This window comes from Amia ocellicauda, chromosome 12 (assembly GCF_036373705.1).
Source record: "Amia ocellicauda isolate fAmiCal2 chromosome 12, fAmiCal2.hap1, whole genome shotgun sequence".
NCBI classification, from domain to species: domain Eukaryota; kingdom Metazoa; phylum Chordata; class Actinopteri; order Amiiformes; family Amiidae; genus Amia; species Amia ocellicauda.
In genome coordinates, this window is record NC_089861.1 from 25,370,369 (window position 1) to 25,385,583 (window position 15,215).

At 46.9% G+C, this 15,215-nt stretch overlaps 4 protein-coding genes across 4 annotated transcripts; 2 read left to right on the forward strand and 2 right to left on the reverse strand.

Moving 5' to 3' along the window:
• Positions 1 to 77: 77 nt before the first annotated feature.
• On the forward strand, positions 78 to 2,763 carry faub (FAU ubiquitin like and ribosomal protein S30 fusion b). Its single transcript, XM_066718974.1, has 5 exons — positions 78 to 157; positions 1,356 to 1,435; positions 2,075 to 2,219; positions 2,337 to 2,392; positions 2,596 to 2,763. Exons 1-5 carry the CDS (start codon positions 88 to 90, stop codon positions 2,719 to 2,721), a joined length of 477 nt encoding a protein of 158 aa, XP_066575071.1. The 5' UTR covers positions 78 to 87; the 3' UTR covers positions 2,722 to 2,763.
• A 1,369-nt stretch (positions 2,764 to 4,132) lies between these two features.
• Positions 4,133 to 8,843, forward strand: ubxn1 (UBX domain protein 1). Its single transcript, XM_066718975.1, has 10 exons — positions 4,133 to 4,324; positions 4,656 to 4,726; positions 4,833 to 4,886; positions 5,000 to 5,112; positions 5,251 to 5,329; positions 5,454 to 5,645; positions 6,361 to 6,412; positions 6,585 to 6,704; positions 7,824 to 8,001; positions 8,198 to 8,843. Exons 2-10 carry the CDS (start codon positions 4,668 to 4,670, stop codon positions 8,236 to 8,238), a joined length of 888 nt encoding a protein of 295 aa, XP_066575072.1. The 5' UTR covers positions 4,133 to 4,324; positions 4,656 to 4,667; the 3' UTR covers positions 8,239 to 8,843.
• Positions 8,844 to 9,652: 809 nt separating this feature from the next.
• On the reverse strand, positions 9,653 to 10,727 carry LOC136764707 (distal membrane-arm assembly complex protein 1). Its single transcript, XM_066718977.1, has 3 exons — positions 10,641 to 10,727; positions 10,213 to 10,466; positions 9,653 to 9,888 (listed from the first exon to the last, which is right to left on the reverse strand). Exons 2-3 carry the CDS (start codon positions 10,409 to 10,411, stop codon positions 9,824 to 9,826), a joined length of 264 nt encoding a protein of 87 aa, XP_066575074.1. The 5' UTR covers positions 10,412 to 10,466; positions 10,641 to 10,727; the 3' UTR covers positions 9,653 to 9,823.
• A 63-nt stretch (positions 10,728 to 10,790) lies between these two features.
• Positions 10,791 to 11,516, reverse strand: uqcc3 (ubiquinol-cytochrome c reductase complex assembly factor 3). Its single transcript, XM_066718978.1, has 2 exons — positions 11,353 to 11,516; positions 10,791 to 11,162 (listed from the first exon to the last, which is right to left on the reverse strand). Exons 1-2 carry the CDS (start codon positions 11,467 to 11,469, stop codon positions 11,040 to 11,042), a joined length of 240 nt encoding a protein of 79 aa, XP_066575075.1. The 5' UTR covers positions 11,470 to 11,516; the 3' UTR covers positions 10,791 to 11,039.
• Positions 11,517 to 15,215: the final 3,699 nt, after the last annotated feature.

The following is a 15,215-nucleotide window of genomic DNA, read 5'->3' on the forward strand; positions in this document are numbered from 1 at the left end:
TAAAAAAAAAAAAAAAAAAAAAAAGTCTTTCCGTATACCAATATGGAGACGACAGTTTTTTTGGCATTGTACGGCACCGCAGTACGCATGCGCAAAGTGACAGTTCCAGGGAGGCCTCCCTCTTTTCGATCCTCCATCTTGAGCGACGAGTTAGCTGGTGAGTTCACGCTCTCGTTTCAATGCCAAAATTCACTGCTAAAACACCGGCAAAAACCGAGACAGCCCAAGTGAAAAAGTGAAATAAACCCAATCGAGTCAGGCTGTGGTCGGTTTGGAGGTGGATAGTCTTTCCGGACATGAGAAACGGACACGATGTGGCGGTCGCATGGCCGCAGTGCTCTGGATGGTCGGCAGCGGTGGCCACACGGGAACATGAACTACAGCCTTTCTTCCCTACTGCTACATTTCAGTCAGGTTGAACTGAACAAAAATCTATGTGTGTTATAAAAAAACTTACAAATAAAGTCAAAACCTTATTTCTACCATTGGATTTTCGTTTAGGGCATCTTAAGCATTACCCTGTGATGTTCTCGGTCCCTCGCACTGTACTCACTCACCACAGGTGGGCGTCATTCACACATTGATTCTGGACGATAGTAAAATAGTGTTTTTATTTTTAAATTATTTTTTAATATATTTTACCCCCACCCACCCTAAAAAAAATCAGTTTAGGTACATATTGAATCGAGTAACAATCTCGACAAGGGGGATCCACAGTGTCCCTTAACTACAGCATCTATCGTAGTTTTGCACACGTGTTAACATTGCATTGACATTAAATGTGAAATGACGCTGCTCCGTTAGAGGTCCATGGCATATGAGAGTTAATCCGGAGTAAATTGTGTAGTAGGTACACCTAGATATTGCGATTGTGTCCACAGCACATTTGAATTATATCACATCACTGTCAATGCGAAATCCGGCTTCCTAATGTGACGTATAAGGAACTCCAAGTAGATACTTGACAGTCCAGCAAAAAGGAAAATGATACAAATAAAGATCGCAATTAATATGAATCGTAATGTGCCTGTGTTTGTTAATAAAGTGACTTCTCTCTCTAGTTTGTTTTGTGCATGCATGTATATAAGGCTTTATACAGTACTTGTTGATACTTTAAGACAAATCGGTTATGACTTAGGATGAGTAGAGGAGGAGGGGGGGGGCTGAGTTGCCAGTGTTTCTAAAGTGACGCGAGGATCCGTTATTTGCTAAATGCATCAATAAATTAGCATTGCGGTTCACTCTGCTGGCCGGGGGTGGCGCAGTGGCAGCTGATTGTGACGTGTGCCAGAATGGAGGGCGAGATGGACGGGTGGACGGGGGTCCTGGACATTGACTGGCTGTGCTGTTTGCAGGAAACATGCAGCTGTTTGTGAGAGCTCAGAGTCTGCACACCCTCGAGGTGACCGGGCAGGAGACCATCGCCCACATCAAGGTAAGGACCTGACACTACAGTTTATCGTCATCGGTATTATCATTACTGTTGTCACTATTGTATTCGCCATTTTATTGTCATCATTTTTATCATCCTTATTGTAATAATTTCCATTATTGTTATTTTGAGGTATTCCTTTTGTGGGTGCCTTACACACATCCAGTCATGCCATCCATCATTCTCATACCATCTCGTGTAACTTTCACTGCTGGGTAAAGGCATGAGACAGGAGTAGACAGTTGTGTGATGGCGACTGTGATTGTTACACGTTGCCAGTCGACTTGGACAAAGGGTGCCTGTGAAATCGCTGTATGGTGATAATGTACTTACAGCAAAGAAATATCAAATGTGCAATAAGTTATTTACCATGTGTTATACCTGCTGTGTGTCATTAGATCTTAGTGGCTGCTGCTGTTTTTGTACCTCCTTTATGCCCCATAGGCCAGTATTGGGGTCAATTCCCGTTTACCCATTCCAGTTCCGTTTGGAATTCGTTTAAATTCCAATTCCAGGAGACCTTGTCATGTGGAATTAAACCCTAACCCTACAGTATACCGTTAATGTAGTATATCAAGTTCTCTCTTGGGTGTCAGTACAGTATTAATTCTTGAAAGTGTTGAACATAACTCTCTCTCTCAGGCCCACATTGAGGCTCTAGAGGGCGTGGCCTGCGAGGACCAGGTGTTGCTGGTGGGTGGGGCTCCCCTGCAAGATGAGGCCCTGATTGGCCAGTGCGGCCTGGTAGAGTTCAGCACACTCGAGGTGACAGCCCGCCTGCTGGGAGGTGAGTCACCCCACAACCTCTGACCCTACGGACTGAAAGGGATTTTCACTCCAACCCTGTCTGTTACTTAATTGGGTTACGTTTCGTCTAATTTTTCCCTCCCTCCCTCTCTTTCAGGTAAGGTTCATGGTTCCCTGGCCAGAGCTGGGAAAGTGCGAGGACAGACCCCCAAGGTAAGAGACAGCCTCTCCCTTCTCTCACTCTCAACCCCTGTCCCTCCCCCTTTCTTTCTGCTAACTCCTCCCTCTCTCGTTCTTAAGTCATCTCTCTTCACCTCTTTTCTTCTCTACTTCTCTATTTAACACCTTTCACCCTCTCTAACCCCCCCCTCTCTTTCTGGGAGTATTAAACACCCTTCTCTCTCTCCTTCTCTCAGGTGGACAAGCAGGAGAAGAAGAAGAAGAAGACCGGTCGGGCAAAGAGGAGGATGCAGTACAACCGGCGCTTCGTGAATGTGGTGCCCAGCTTCGGCAAGAAGAAGGGCCCCAACGCCAACTCCTAAACCCCTCCGCACCCCCACTGCAATAAACAACCTCAAAACACACGCACGCCTGTCTGAGTATTCACTGAGAGAGAGTGAGATTTCCCTGAGAGAGAGAGAGAGAGAGAGCGTATTCCCTGACAGAGTGAGTGTGTGAGTGCTGACAGATTGTTCACAGAAAGTATTCCAGCTTTGTTCCAGTAGCAGAGTCTAAAGAATGACAGTGTTTGTGTCATCAAACACAGCAAGGTCTCCAGCCCTGGTCCAACACTGACATATGAGACTATTTCCCCATACAACAGTAAAGTTTAGAGTGGTGTACTGTGGTAAAGATGGTAAAGTAGTGTGCTCTGTGGTATAAATAGGTTTAATTGTAGTGTGATACAAGCAGTGTGCTGTACTTAGGATTCTATACCTCTGCTTATGATTCCATGCTAACCTGCAAAGCTTGACCTTAAACTGCAACAAAACAAACATAAGGGGTCAGTCATATACTGGACCCCTGTGTATAAAGTAAATCTCTGCAGTCACATTTATCCTCTTCTCCACCTCCTGCTGCAGGGCTGTGCAGGGACCGACTTTTCTGGAAAGCGATAGACCGGGGATTTGTCCCTGTCCCTGCCCTGCTACCCTCGAAGCCGGCACACACCGATTGACACTGTGGTGTAACATTGTAAAAAGTTGGTAATTCAAAGTGTAACAAAAAATAAACAGTAACGTTTAATGTGGTGTACCCTGGTAAAAATACTGTGAAATGTGGTGAACTGTGACAGAAACCTTACAAATACGCAGTACACGGCACAGACACTGACCGACCTGCTTACACTACCTCTGCCCTGTGTCACAGTCAGTCACCGCTCCTCACCTCACTGACTAAACAGGGTAACTAGTGATAGACCTGCTCCAGGGGTTACAATGAGTCGGCGTGGTCGGCAATATACAATATCCCAGAATATATGCTGTTGATACTAGAATAAACGCTGAAGTATGAGATGTTTTTTTCCGGTGTCACTTTTTTGGTCGCATATGAAACTTTTCGGCTGTCCTGTTACAGACAACGTCTGACTTTTGCTTATTGTGCTTGAATTTGCATATTGAGGTTTGGGATAAAAACGTCTTAATAAATCTGGGGGTCTGTTTCCACTGTATGATTATTAAGGTTCCTTTTAATAATAATGGATGTTTTTACCCTTGTCTCACAAAACCACAGCCCAATAATATATATATATATACACACATCTTATTTAAGTAAATCCAAAAGCGTGAAAAACACTTAAGAACTATGTAATTTTAGTTCTTAAATGAGTCTGAATAAGATTTGGTCATGGTTAATGCATTTGTATATACGCGCTTATACATCTTATATATACACACACACGACGCGGGCAGCGGAGAGCACAGAGGGGCGCTGGGCAGGTAGTTTGTCCCCAGCCTGCCACCGTAGTTGAGTCTTCCATGCGAAACGGAAGTAGCCGAGCGACTCTGTGAGTAAGCAAGTAGCTTTCATACCACAACAATACGTTAAATAAATATTGTCCACAAAAAACAGATCACCGCTTCATCCATCCCGGGACCGATACTGTTAATTTCGGCGCAGGAGCATCGCGGAGTGTGGAGCGAGAGAGTGAGTCTAATGCGGTTATTATGAAGCGCAGTATTTCTCAGGGGTCGGAACAATAATGTTGTTACACTGATTGCCGGGATGCGATGCTATCTCGCCACAAGATTGTGTTTATTAAAGTGCGTACTGTTTCACTGTAGCGAGTTTTGGGTATTGGGTCTTTTAATAAAAATAATCATACATCATTATAAAATAAATAAATAATGATGATCAGACTGTTACTGTTTGAATTGACGAATACATCGTAATACTCTCTCTCTCTCTCTCTCTCTCTCTCTCTCTCTCTCTCTCTCTCTCTCTCTCTGTTTTTGTGTAACTTTGTCCTGCGTATCAGAGCTGCAGTGAGATGGCGGAGAGCACAGCACTGGACACCCTGCTGGAAATGGGCTTCGACCGGAACCGCGCGTAAGACTGACTGACACACTGATCAATACAATAACTGATCTGATACACTGTCTGTCTGATGCTCACGGTCTGCCTGTCTGTCTGTCTGTCTGTCTGTCTCTTGCAGTGAGAAGGCTCTGGTTAACACTGGGAATCAGGGCATCGACCGGGCCATGGATTGGTGAGTCTGTCCATCCACTTGTCCTACTGCCCGTCTGACCATCTGTCTCTGTCGCTGTGTGTCAGTCTGTTTGTAAGTGACTCCCTCTCTCCATCTCTCTCTCTTTCTCTCAGGCTAATGGAACATGAGAATGACCCTGATATTGATGAACCCTATGTGCCCCCCAAGGGCAATGTGCTGGGGGCAGGGGGCACCGAGTCAACACCCCCCCCGGACTCCAGCGCAGGTCCTGAGTCTTTAAGTGTTAATGCTACCCGCATGCTACACACTCACTGACACAGTTACACACTCATCGTGTTCGTGGTGAAGATGTATAAACGGCATAATCTAGGTTGTAATGTTCTCATGCCCTTGTTCTTTGCAGAGGGCAATGCCGAGGGGTCACCGGAGGGGCAGGACAAGCGACCTTTGACTGAGGAGGAGAAATTGGAGCAGGTCAGGAGGTCAGTGGGGTATATAACCAGAGAGTTCCCTGTTCATCCCTCCTTGTCCCTCTGTCTTCCCCCTCCCCCTCTGTCTCTACATGCCTCTGTGTCTCAGTCTCTCTCTCTCGTCCCTCCCCCGCAGGCTGGAGCAGCTGATGCGGGAGAAGCAGCGCGAACGGGAGGAGCGCGAGCGCGAGGCCGAGGTGCAGCGTGAGAAGGAGCGGCGGCGGCAGGGCCAGGAGCTGCTGCAGGTGCGCCAGAGGCTGCAGGACGAGCAGATGAGGAAGCTGGCAGAGGAGCGGCTGCGCGAGAAGATGGAGGACAAGATGGCCAAGTGAGGGGGAGCGTGCCGACACACACACACACACACACACACACACACACACACACACACACACACACACACGCACACTGACACATTCACACCTTTTATTGAAAGAACAGCAGGAACAGCGAGGACAAGATGTACACATTGAAACATTAACTGCACTAGTTTTCTGTAGTTTAACTCTGAGCATGTTATTAAATCAGCTACTGTACCTGCAGCACAAGAACAGTGTCCTGTTACAGCACCGTTAGCAGTGGCAACACAGAATCGCTGCACAATTAGTGTTCGGTCAAGTATACCTGACAATTATGCAGTTGGAAAGTATTAAAATCCACCAAAACTAAGATAAAGAGAGAGAATATATACCTTTCTAAGTGTAATTTAATTATCTTCTTAATTTGCTATTATTTTGAACTGATGTGTTATTGTCAATTTAAGCATAAGAAAGTTATTTTGCAAAAAGAGTTGTTGACTTACTAACTGTATTTACTGGGAAAAAAATGTATCGCTGCACAATCGAGAATTGTGATACTTAGTATTTGTATTGTGGAGCAATATCTTGGTCTCACCCACCACTACACCACACACATCTGCACACACGAACACACTGAAACACACACCATCCATGCACACACAGGGCAGAGACAACGTACAGAGACATTTTTGCACTGTGTAATTGTGTGTGTGTGTGTGTGTGTGTGTGTGTGTGTGTGTGTTGCAGGCAGCGAGTGCGGGACAAGATCGCCAGAGACAGAGCAGAGAGAGCGCTGAAGGTCAGACTTGCCTTCCCGCCTTCCCTCCCCCTCACTGCATTTACTCTTTATTTGTGTTTACACTCCCTATTGTCTTTCTGTGCTTCCCCCCTCTCCTTCTCCCTCTCCCTCTCTTTCTTGACATTGACTCGGTAGATGTACCCCTCCCTCACATTCTTTCTCTCTCTCTCAGTTTGGAGGGGGCGCTGATTCCTCCTCCCCCCCCGTGGAAGCAGTGCCATCCTCGTCCGTGCCCCCCGTAGCCCAGGGAGCTCCCCCCGCCAAGAAAGACTACGATGAGTGTCGGATACAGGTACCCACCCCACAGCACAACACTGGCTGACACTCTGACTGATTGTACGTGTGGAACCTTGTGCCTTTACACTGAAGGGGCAACTGGAGCACAACTGTCAGGAAATCAAGATTTATTTGCCAGTAAGACAAGGACAGACCCGGGATAGATGAAAAAAATACTAACTTGAATAACAAAACAAATACGCTCTCTCAATATCATAGAGAGGAGAAAAACAAACAAACAAAGCAATCAAGTGTTTAAAGCTAACCATTAACTTAGACCGGGGTTTTCAGCAGACCCTCCCAGAGCCCATCCACACGCTCTGACTACTAACACTCATCACACTCACCGACATCTGAGCCCTTTATATATAATGGTGAAAACCCTTCCACGAGTTCATACCATTTCCAACTATGGTTACAATATTTATAAAGTTAAAAGCATGATAAACAATAATACAATTAAGTCTTTTGTAGATTCACAATTCATTTTCCAATATAATTAATTACAAGGGAGTAAAGAAAGATAAACATACATTTAGTGTTTTCATTTTATCAACTCCCCCTTTCAATACACATCATCTTTCTTTTGAAACCTCTGATGTAAATTACTTTAACCATACCCCCGCGCTCCCTGACACCTCACCTTTAATGCAGTGGATGCAAACAGTAACCGAGGACCCAAACTAAAGGAACTGTACACTTTCACCCACAGTATTAGTTTCACAAGATAAAATATGCCCCCTCTCACACAGTGTGCACCCTGCATGCGATGGATTATATATTTATATAAAGAACGGGTGAGATCGCAAATGTTTCTTTTCTTTTCCATTGTAAACAAAATAAGTTAAGTTATTCTTAAACACACAAACATAACATTTTGAACTTCAGTTATTGATATTGGTTCGTGTATTTTAAAGTGTTCAGTTTGTGAACAAGTCTTTTGTTTCAGGGGTGCATTTTAATGGCAAAATAACACTGACGTGGGTAGATTTCAGCTCCTCCTACACACTTACTGACTGACTTGAGTGTCTGACTGACACACTGACTGACTGGTGCGTGGTCTGCTTTGTGCACTCTCTTTCTCTGCTTGTGTGTGCCCTGTCCTCTAACCGCCCCCTCCTCCACCTCTTCCCAGGTGCGTTTGCTGGACGGCTCCGCGCTGTGCGCTGTCTTTAGGTGCCAAGAGCCCTTGGCAGCAGTCAGGGTCTACGTGCAACTGAATGGAGGGGGGCCTGACGAGTTCTCCCTGCTCACCCCCTACCCCCGGCGCCTGTTCACTGAGGAGGACATGGAGAAACCCCTCACAGAGCTGGGTACGGCACACACATGGAATACAACGCACTGTACTGCATTCACACTGGACTGAATATAACGCACTGTATCTAACACTGTACTGTGCACACACTGAGTGTAACACTGTACTGTAAACTGTATATTACACTATACTGGGTACATACTGAATATAACGCACTGTACTGCGCACACAACCTCTCTCTGTTCCCCCTGCAGGTCTGGTGCCGTCAGCAGTCCTTGTCGTGGCCAAGAAGTGAGAGAAGGAAAGAGGGAAGGAGCTGGAGCTGGAGAGAGGGAGAGATGGAGAGGTGAAGGGAGGGGGGAAGAGACAGATGGACTGCAATTCCTGCTCCCAGTTCACCCCCCCCCCCAACCAAGAGGAGAGTAGGAGGCCTGCAGGGAGGGAGAGAGAGAGATTCTCACCCCATAATTGAATTAGTGTAATTGAGTTTTTGGTTGTCTTAAAACATAAATCCCTAATTTGTTCAACAGCTGAAAGACTAGATGGGGAGGAGGGCGAGAGATCTGTGTGTGTGTGTGTGTGTGTGTGAGAGAGAGAGAGAGAGAGAGAGAGAGAGAGAGTGTGAGAGTGAGTGTGTGTCTCAGGAGTTAATTGCAAATCTTAATGAGAAAACCGAACCCGGACGACCGTGGGTGTTAATTATGGACTGGATTGTGCAAGTCAGCCCCCACCCTCCCCTGTGAGTACACACCCGCTCATATCTGTCTCAATCTTTCTCGGTTTGTTTCACCGCTACAATACAGACTGCTGCCAAGGAACCAAAATCCTTAAGACTTTTTTTTTTTTTTTTTTTTTTTTTTGGGAGTGTCATTGAGAATTAAAAACGCTGTTGTGAATTAAGTTATTAGTAGTATTTTTTATGGTTGTTTTTTTTCTTTTTCTGTGTGTGTATGTTGGGAGTTCATGTTATGCAGTGTGGGCAGGGTCTGACATAATTCGTCCCCCCAAAAATGCACTAGGGCAGAGTAGGTAATGAATGGCAGTTCCATCTTTGCTCCATGATATGCTGTATGCCTGAGCTTTTAAACTTTTTCATCAGTTTGCACCTCCATCCTATGAGTCAGGGCAGGTAGTGGAGCAGCTCAGAGTCAAAATAAAATGAATTAATCGGTAAACTGAGATAATGTTTCATTCGAGTCTAATCCTTCTGATCATGCACAGCTTTGATCTTTCTTAACTTTGGCAAAGCTTAATGCAGACGTGTTAGCCATGCGTGTTGATCTCTCCATTAACCAAATCGCATCAGCATGTATCTTACGCTTGTTGTCTTTTGATTTGTCAAGGACTGCAGAGTGCCAGAAATGGTAATCGGAAACTAATATTAACTGCGATGCATCGTAGGCCATGTGTCTTGGTTTCCGAAGTAAACATATCAGCCGCGGTGACAATTTTCCTAACAATATATTTTATTGATGTTAAATATTTAATGGAAAATATTGGTCACTGTAGCTGGTATTTAAGGTAAAATAATGTAGTCTCTTGTGCCGAACCCTGGTGGGTGTAAAAGTGTTTGTGTAAGTGTGTTGCGGTGTGTATATAACTGTGTAGCATTGAATATATGAGTGTGTTACAGTGTGTAACTGTTGCATTGTAACGGTGTGTGTGTGTGAGTTGTATTGATAACAGTAACTCCTCCATCACAGTTCTGATTCTGTTCCAACATTTATTTACAATCCAAATCAACCTCAAGATGAAGACTATTATTCTCAGTAGTCTGTGCCTGAGGACGCCGTGATCCCACAGGGTGACATCACATCTGAGTGCGCTGTGTCCACACTGCTCTGCCAGTCAGTACAGGTCACCGGGGGGGGGGGGGTCCATCAGCTCTTCCTCTTGGACTTTCCCACAGGGTCCGCCATCACAACTATGCCCCAGGCTGCCAGACCTGTGGGGGGGAGAGAGGAAGAGGGGCAAGATATACAGATTGAAGGTAACTGAGGTTCAATTAATTGTATTTCTACTACCACTATTTAATTGCTTTAATGTGAGGGTCCAGTCCAGTACAGCAGGGTCTGCAGCACTATCAATACTTATTACAATACCAAAACGTTACTGCTCACCTTAAAAGAAATAATAACACTAATTCTAGCAGCAGTAATATTAACATTGACAGACACAGCAGCGTCAATAAATAAGAATATTAACAGAATTTCTGACAACTAACATAAAAACAAACAAACAGCCGGACAGCTCTCTCTCCAGCACTTACTGGCAGCGAAGGCGATCTGAGCCACCGTCCCCATGGAGGTCGCACCGCCCTTCTTCATCACGCCCCGGGCCGCCATGAATACGTACCCGCCGGCCAGCAGCAGCCCGGAGCCGCACAGAAGCCGGCAGCTCCAGCAGCTCCCGAACAGCGGCGCCGGGGAGGCCTGGGCCGGGGGCGGCGCGCCCGGGTTTGCAGACATGGAGGAGTCGCTGCGTCGCTCAAACGCGTAGCATGTATGATTGTTAATCGTGTCACTTTTGGGAAAAATGAATTGAGATATGTATAGCGAGAGAGATTATACACTTCCACGATACTGTCGTTTTAACTGTGCAGGCATTTATTGTCTAAGTAACACATGCATCATCAATTCACTTAAACCAGTAGCCGCCAACACGTTACCCCGCCGCGACCTCGCACGCCGATCTTACCCCAGTTCACACGCTCCTCCTTCCGGGTTGTGGACCGCAGTCGCTTCTGCGCCGGAAGAGGCGGCCCCGGCTTCCGGTGCGCCTGTGAAATGGTTCCCCCGGTGTGTGACATTCACCCCTTCGGCAGAACAGACGTGAACACAGTGCGAATGCTTTATTTCATAACTTTATTGGATTTATTTACATTGAATGTCTATAGAACTCGTTTATTGAAAAGGGAAATAATCACATTTGTACACATTATAATACAGCGGAAGGCGTTCACAGAAAGACAGAAAACACCGCTCCTGGACAGACCTTCCCTGGATTTTGAGCGGTTACAAAGTCATACACACAAGAGGGTGCAGATGCAGAGGAGTGCGTCTCCTGTCCTGTCCCGTCCCTGCCTGGTCCGGCGCACTACTTCCCGAAGCGGCGGGACACGTTCTCGTTGGTCTCGGCCGCCTCCTTCAGCACCTGCAGCTGCAACGTGTTCAGACGCCGGGTCTCCTCTCGCCGCAGCGGGTTGGACTCCGGCAGGTCCTTCACAAACACAATAATAAGATAGTGCTATAGAAGTCGAGACAAAGTTGGCTCCACACGGCCGTGCAATCTTACTCCTGCTAGAATCATACTACTAGAGTATTGCCTTTCATAATACTACACGTTATGTAGCCTCTGTGTACACGGTAATATTAACGTTACTATGCTACTACTACAAGTAGTTCACTACCTTCAGTATGTCTCTCCGGCGTTGCTCCCCCGGTGCAGTGACCATCCAATACCCGCACGCCACCCCCACGGCCCCCGCGATGAGCCCGGAGTAGGTGATCCAGGTGACACTGCTCATGGTGCCGGGCGGAGCGGGTCAGTGACGGCAGACACAGCGCAGCGCCAGGGCCGTGCGGTGCATTGTGGGATGCCTTGATACATAACTTACACAACGTGTGAAAGCAGCCCGTGTTTAGGATTTTCGCTCTCGTTTTTTTTTTCTGTACTCAAAAATATTTTTATATATATATATATATATATATATGTCTTTGTATTCTTTAAATGACCTTTGTGATAGTAATTATAGTGACACGTTAACAACAAGGCAATAGAAACAGGAACATAAAACAAAATTACTCTTATGAAAACGACAACGTATTACATACATACATACATACATACATACATACATACATACACACACAGAATAATGAACAAAATGTCAATCAAAGAAACGGCACAAAAGCAGTCAGAGGGAGAACCGACGCGGGCCGCCAGGGGGCGCTGTGGTAGTGCGGCGTGTGCTACAGCACGGCGGGTCGGTGCGGAGGGCAGGTCGTGCAGGCGGAGCTCGTTTGAAGCGCACCAAGAGCAATTCATGTGCCTTCAGTCCACACACATGCATTCGTGAGGGAAGCATTAGTGGACACTGCTGTAAAGCAATATAGCAGTCACTGCATCAGCTTCGAGGCCGAGAGACAGGGAGGAAGGGACAGACACACGGGCAGGGAGGAAGAGATGGACAGAGAGACAGAGGCTGGGAGTGAGAAACATAAAGAAAGACAGACAGAGAGAGCGAGACCTAGGGAGAGAAAGCCACAGACAGAGGGCGATAGAGACGGGCAGAGAGACAGACAGAGATAGGGATGCTAGGGCATATGACTTATGTGTGTGTTTGTGCAGCATGTGTGTGTGTGTGTGTGTCAGTGTGGTGTGGTGAGGTGTGAGTGAGTGTCTGGCTGTGAGTCAGTGTGTGGGGGAGTGTGAGAGTGAATGAGAGAGAGAGAAAGAGAAAGGGAGGGAGGGAGAGAGCAGTTTTGTGTGATTCAACTTACACAAGTACAGAACTGCACAACAGTTCAGCGAAATACAGCGCAGGGTAACAATACAGTACAATACGACACAGTCAGTAATAGAATATCGTATAGTATGGTAGCAGTGATGTGCACAAGACATTTAGAGGCAGGGGCTCGTCGGGGGTAGCGGGGCTGATGAACCGGGAAAGAGGGGGGTAATGATGTATAACGGCAGCAAGTATAACTACAGCCCCCCCCACCCCCACCCCCACCCATGTACGTCAGTGTATAGTAGTATAGTATGCAGTATGCTGATGAGTCACAGGTCTTTGCAGCAGTGCAGTCCAGTCTTCCATAAATCCCTTCAGCTTTTAAAAATGATATATTAAAAAAACGAAGTATTACTTTGTATGTATGAATTACCGATTGAATTGTCTTCCCTGGCTGTGTAGCTCAATACCAACTGCAACCACCCTCACCTCCCAGTCCTAATAAAGTGGCCGCAGGGAGGGGCTGCCCCTGTCTCTGAACACCGGTGAGGTGTTTTGCTGAGGTGGTGGGCTGTCCGGGGGGACGGATGGCAGTAATAGGCAGGAGGGGACGGAGTAATGAGCTCCTAATGGAGGCTCTTTGCCCTGGGATGCCCTGTGCGGCACGGCGGGCGGGGGGGCATGCTGTGCGCTCGATGGCGCTGTGGGCCTATGCTATTGATTTATTGATTGATTTCTTTATTGATGTGTTAATTTCACCTTTCATCTTTATTTCCTGTCCTTTGTTCATTTTTATTTATTTATTTTGTTTCTCTTTTTTCTTCTTTCTTTTACGTTTTAGTTTATTTCATTTCTTTTTTGCTTTACTCCTCTCTGTCCTTGTCTGTATTGTATTTCTCCCTCTGTTTCTCATGACCTTTGTTATGAGTGCAACATGACCACGACACAGCGCAGTGCAACACAACCACAGCACAGCACAACACAACCGTAACACAGCACAGTGCAACACAACCCTCTCTCCCTCTCCCCCCCTCACTCCGTCCTGCCCCCCACTGTAAGCCCCCCCCACCCTCTCTCCCTCTCTCTGTGATGAACTCCAGTATCAGTGTGTAAAGGTCAGTTCTCAGTCGACACACCAGGCCACAGAAATCAATACTTCACTCTCTCTTTCCCTGCCTCTTGCCCCCCCCATGTCTCCAATCTCTCTCTCTCTCTCTCTCTCTCTCTCCTCTCTGCCCAGCCTTTGGTTGCCCCAATGCCTGTTGCCGTGGTGCGGCGTTGATGACGGCGGTTGCCGTGGCGACTCTGATTCAGACGTGCGCTCGTCTGTGCTGTAGTGAGAGCGTGTGAATGAAAGCGTGTGTGCACGTGTGTGTGCTTGACTGCTGCTCCTATACTCTTCCAATTACACGGCTCCACTGCTACTACACTCTTACAATACTTCTACTGCATTGTGTATCTGTTGTGTAGGTGCTGGTTGTGAAGTAATAATAATAATAATAATAATAATAATAATATCAACAACATCATGCCCTTATCACTGGTGACAAACATGACTAACAGCCGCTGACACACTGTGGTCTGCATGTGCACAATGTTACGAGGGCTGGCTGCCACATTAGGGTCCCCAGTACAGTGCCACACTGCAGGGGACAGCACTTAGGGGCCCCTGGGGGTGGGGGGGTATCTAACTGTGTTCATCTCTGCCGGCATGTCTTCACTGTCACTGGCCTCTCTACTTCTATATATGTGTGTGTGTGTGTAATTTAGCTCTGGCTCTTGCTATTCATCAGTCTCTCTGTCTGGGCAGGCTGGTCTCATAATTGTATAATCATGTATTATTAAGTTCTCATTGCCCTTCTCTCTCCCGCTCCCTCTCTCTCTGTCTCTGTCTCTCTCTCTCCATCTCTCTTCCTCTTTCCCTTTCTGTCTTTGTCTCTCTTTCTTTCTTGTTCTCTTTTCGTTTTCCTTCTTTCTTGTTCTCTCTTTCTTTCTTTCCTTCTTTCCTGTTCTCTCTCTTTATTCTTCTCACTCTCTCTCTTTCTTTCTTGTGTTCTCCCTCTCTCTTTCGTTTCAAATCAAAAGCCATAAAGACAGAGAATGCAGAGAGAGAGGAGACACAAGCGGATGGCAAGGTGTGTGAGGGAATGAGTTTCAGGGGAGGGGTGCCTGGGCTCTCCTCCCCCGGTCCGTCTGGCCCCAGTCTGTGCTGAGAACACTGCGCTCCGCACACAGCCTGCCACAGGGCTCTGAGTGTGAGAGTGTGTGTGTGTGTGTGTGTGTCTGTACTGCGCTGTGTGTGTCTGTACTGCGCTGTGTGTGTGTCTGTACTGCACTGTGTTCCACCTCCTTCTCCTCTTCCTCCCTCCATCTCTTTCCCCCTCCTCTGTTCTCCATCACTGTCTCTGTCTCCCATCCTCTCATCCCCCTCTCTTCTCCCCCTCCCTCTGTTTCTCTCTCCTTTCACTCTCTCCCCTCCATCTCTCTCTCCTCCCTCCCTCTCCCCCTCTCTCTCCCTCCTTCCCTCCATCTCCCTCTCTCCTCCATCATCTCTCGCTCTCCTTTCCCTCTCCCCCTCCCTCTCTCTCCCCTATTCCCCAGTTGTTTGGTCCTCAGGGCAACATCATTATAGAATCTGTATGTTATTATTACTCTGTGTGACATCAGCAATAAACTACGAACCCCCCCTCTCATGGGATGTCCCGGCAGAAGCTCATTACAGCATCAGGATATGAATCTGGGCTCAGATCTGTCTGTGCGCCAATCCCCAGAGACACACACTGACAATAACCCTGGCTTAGTGCCACGGCTGCAATAAA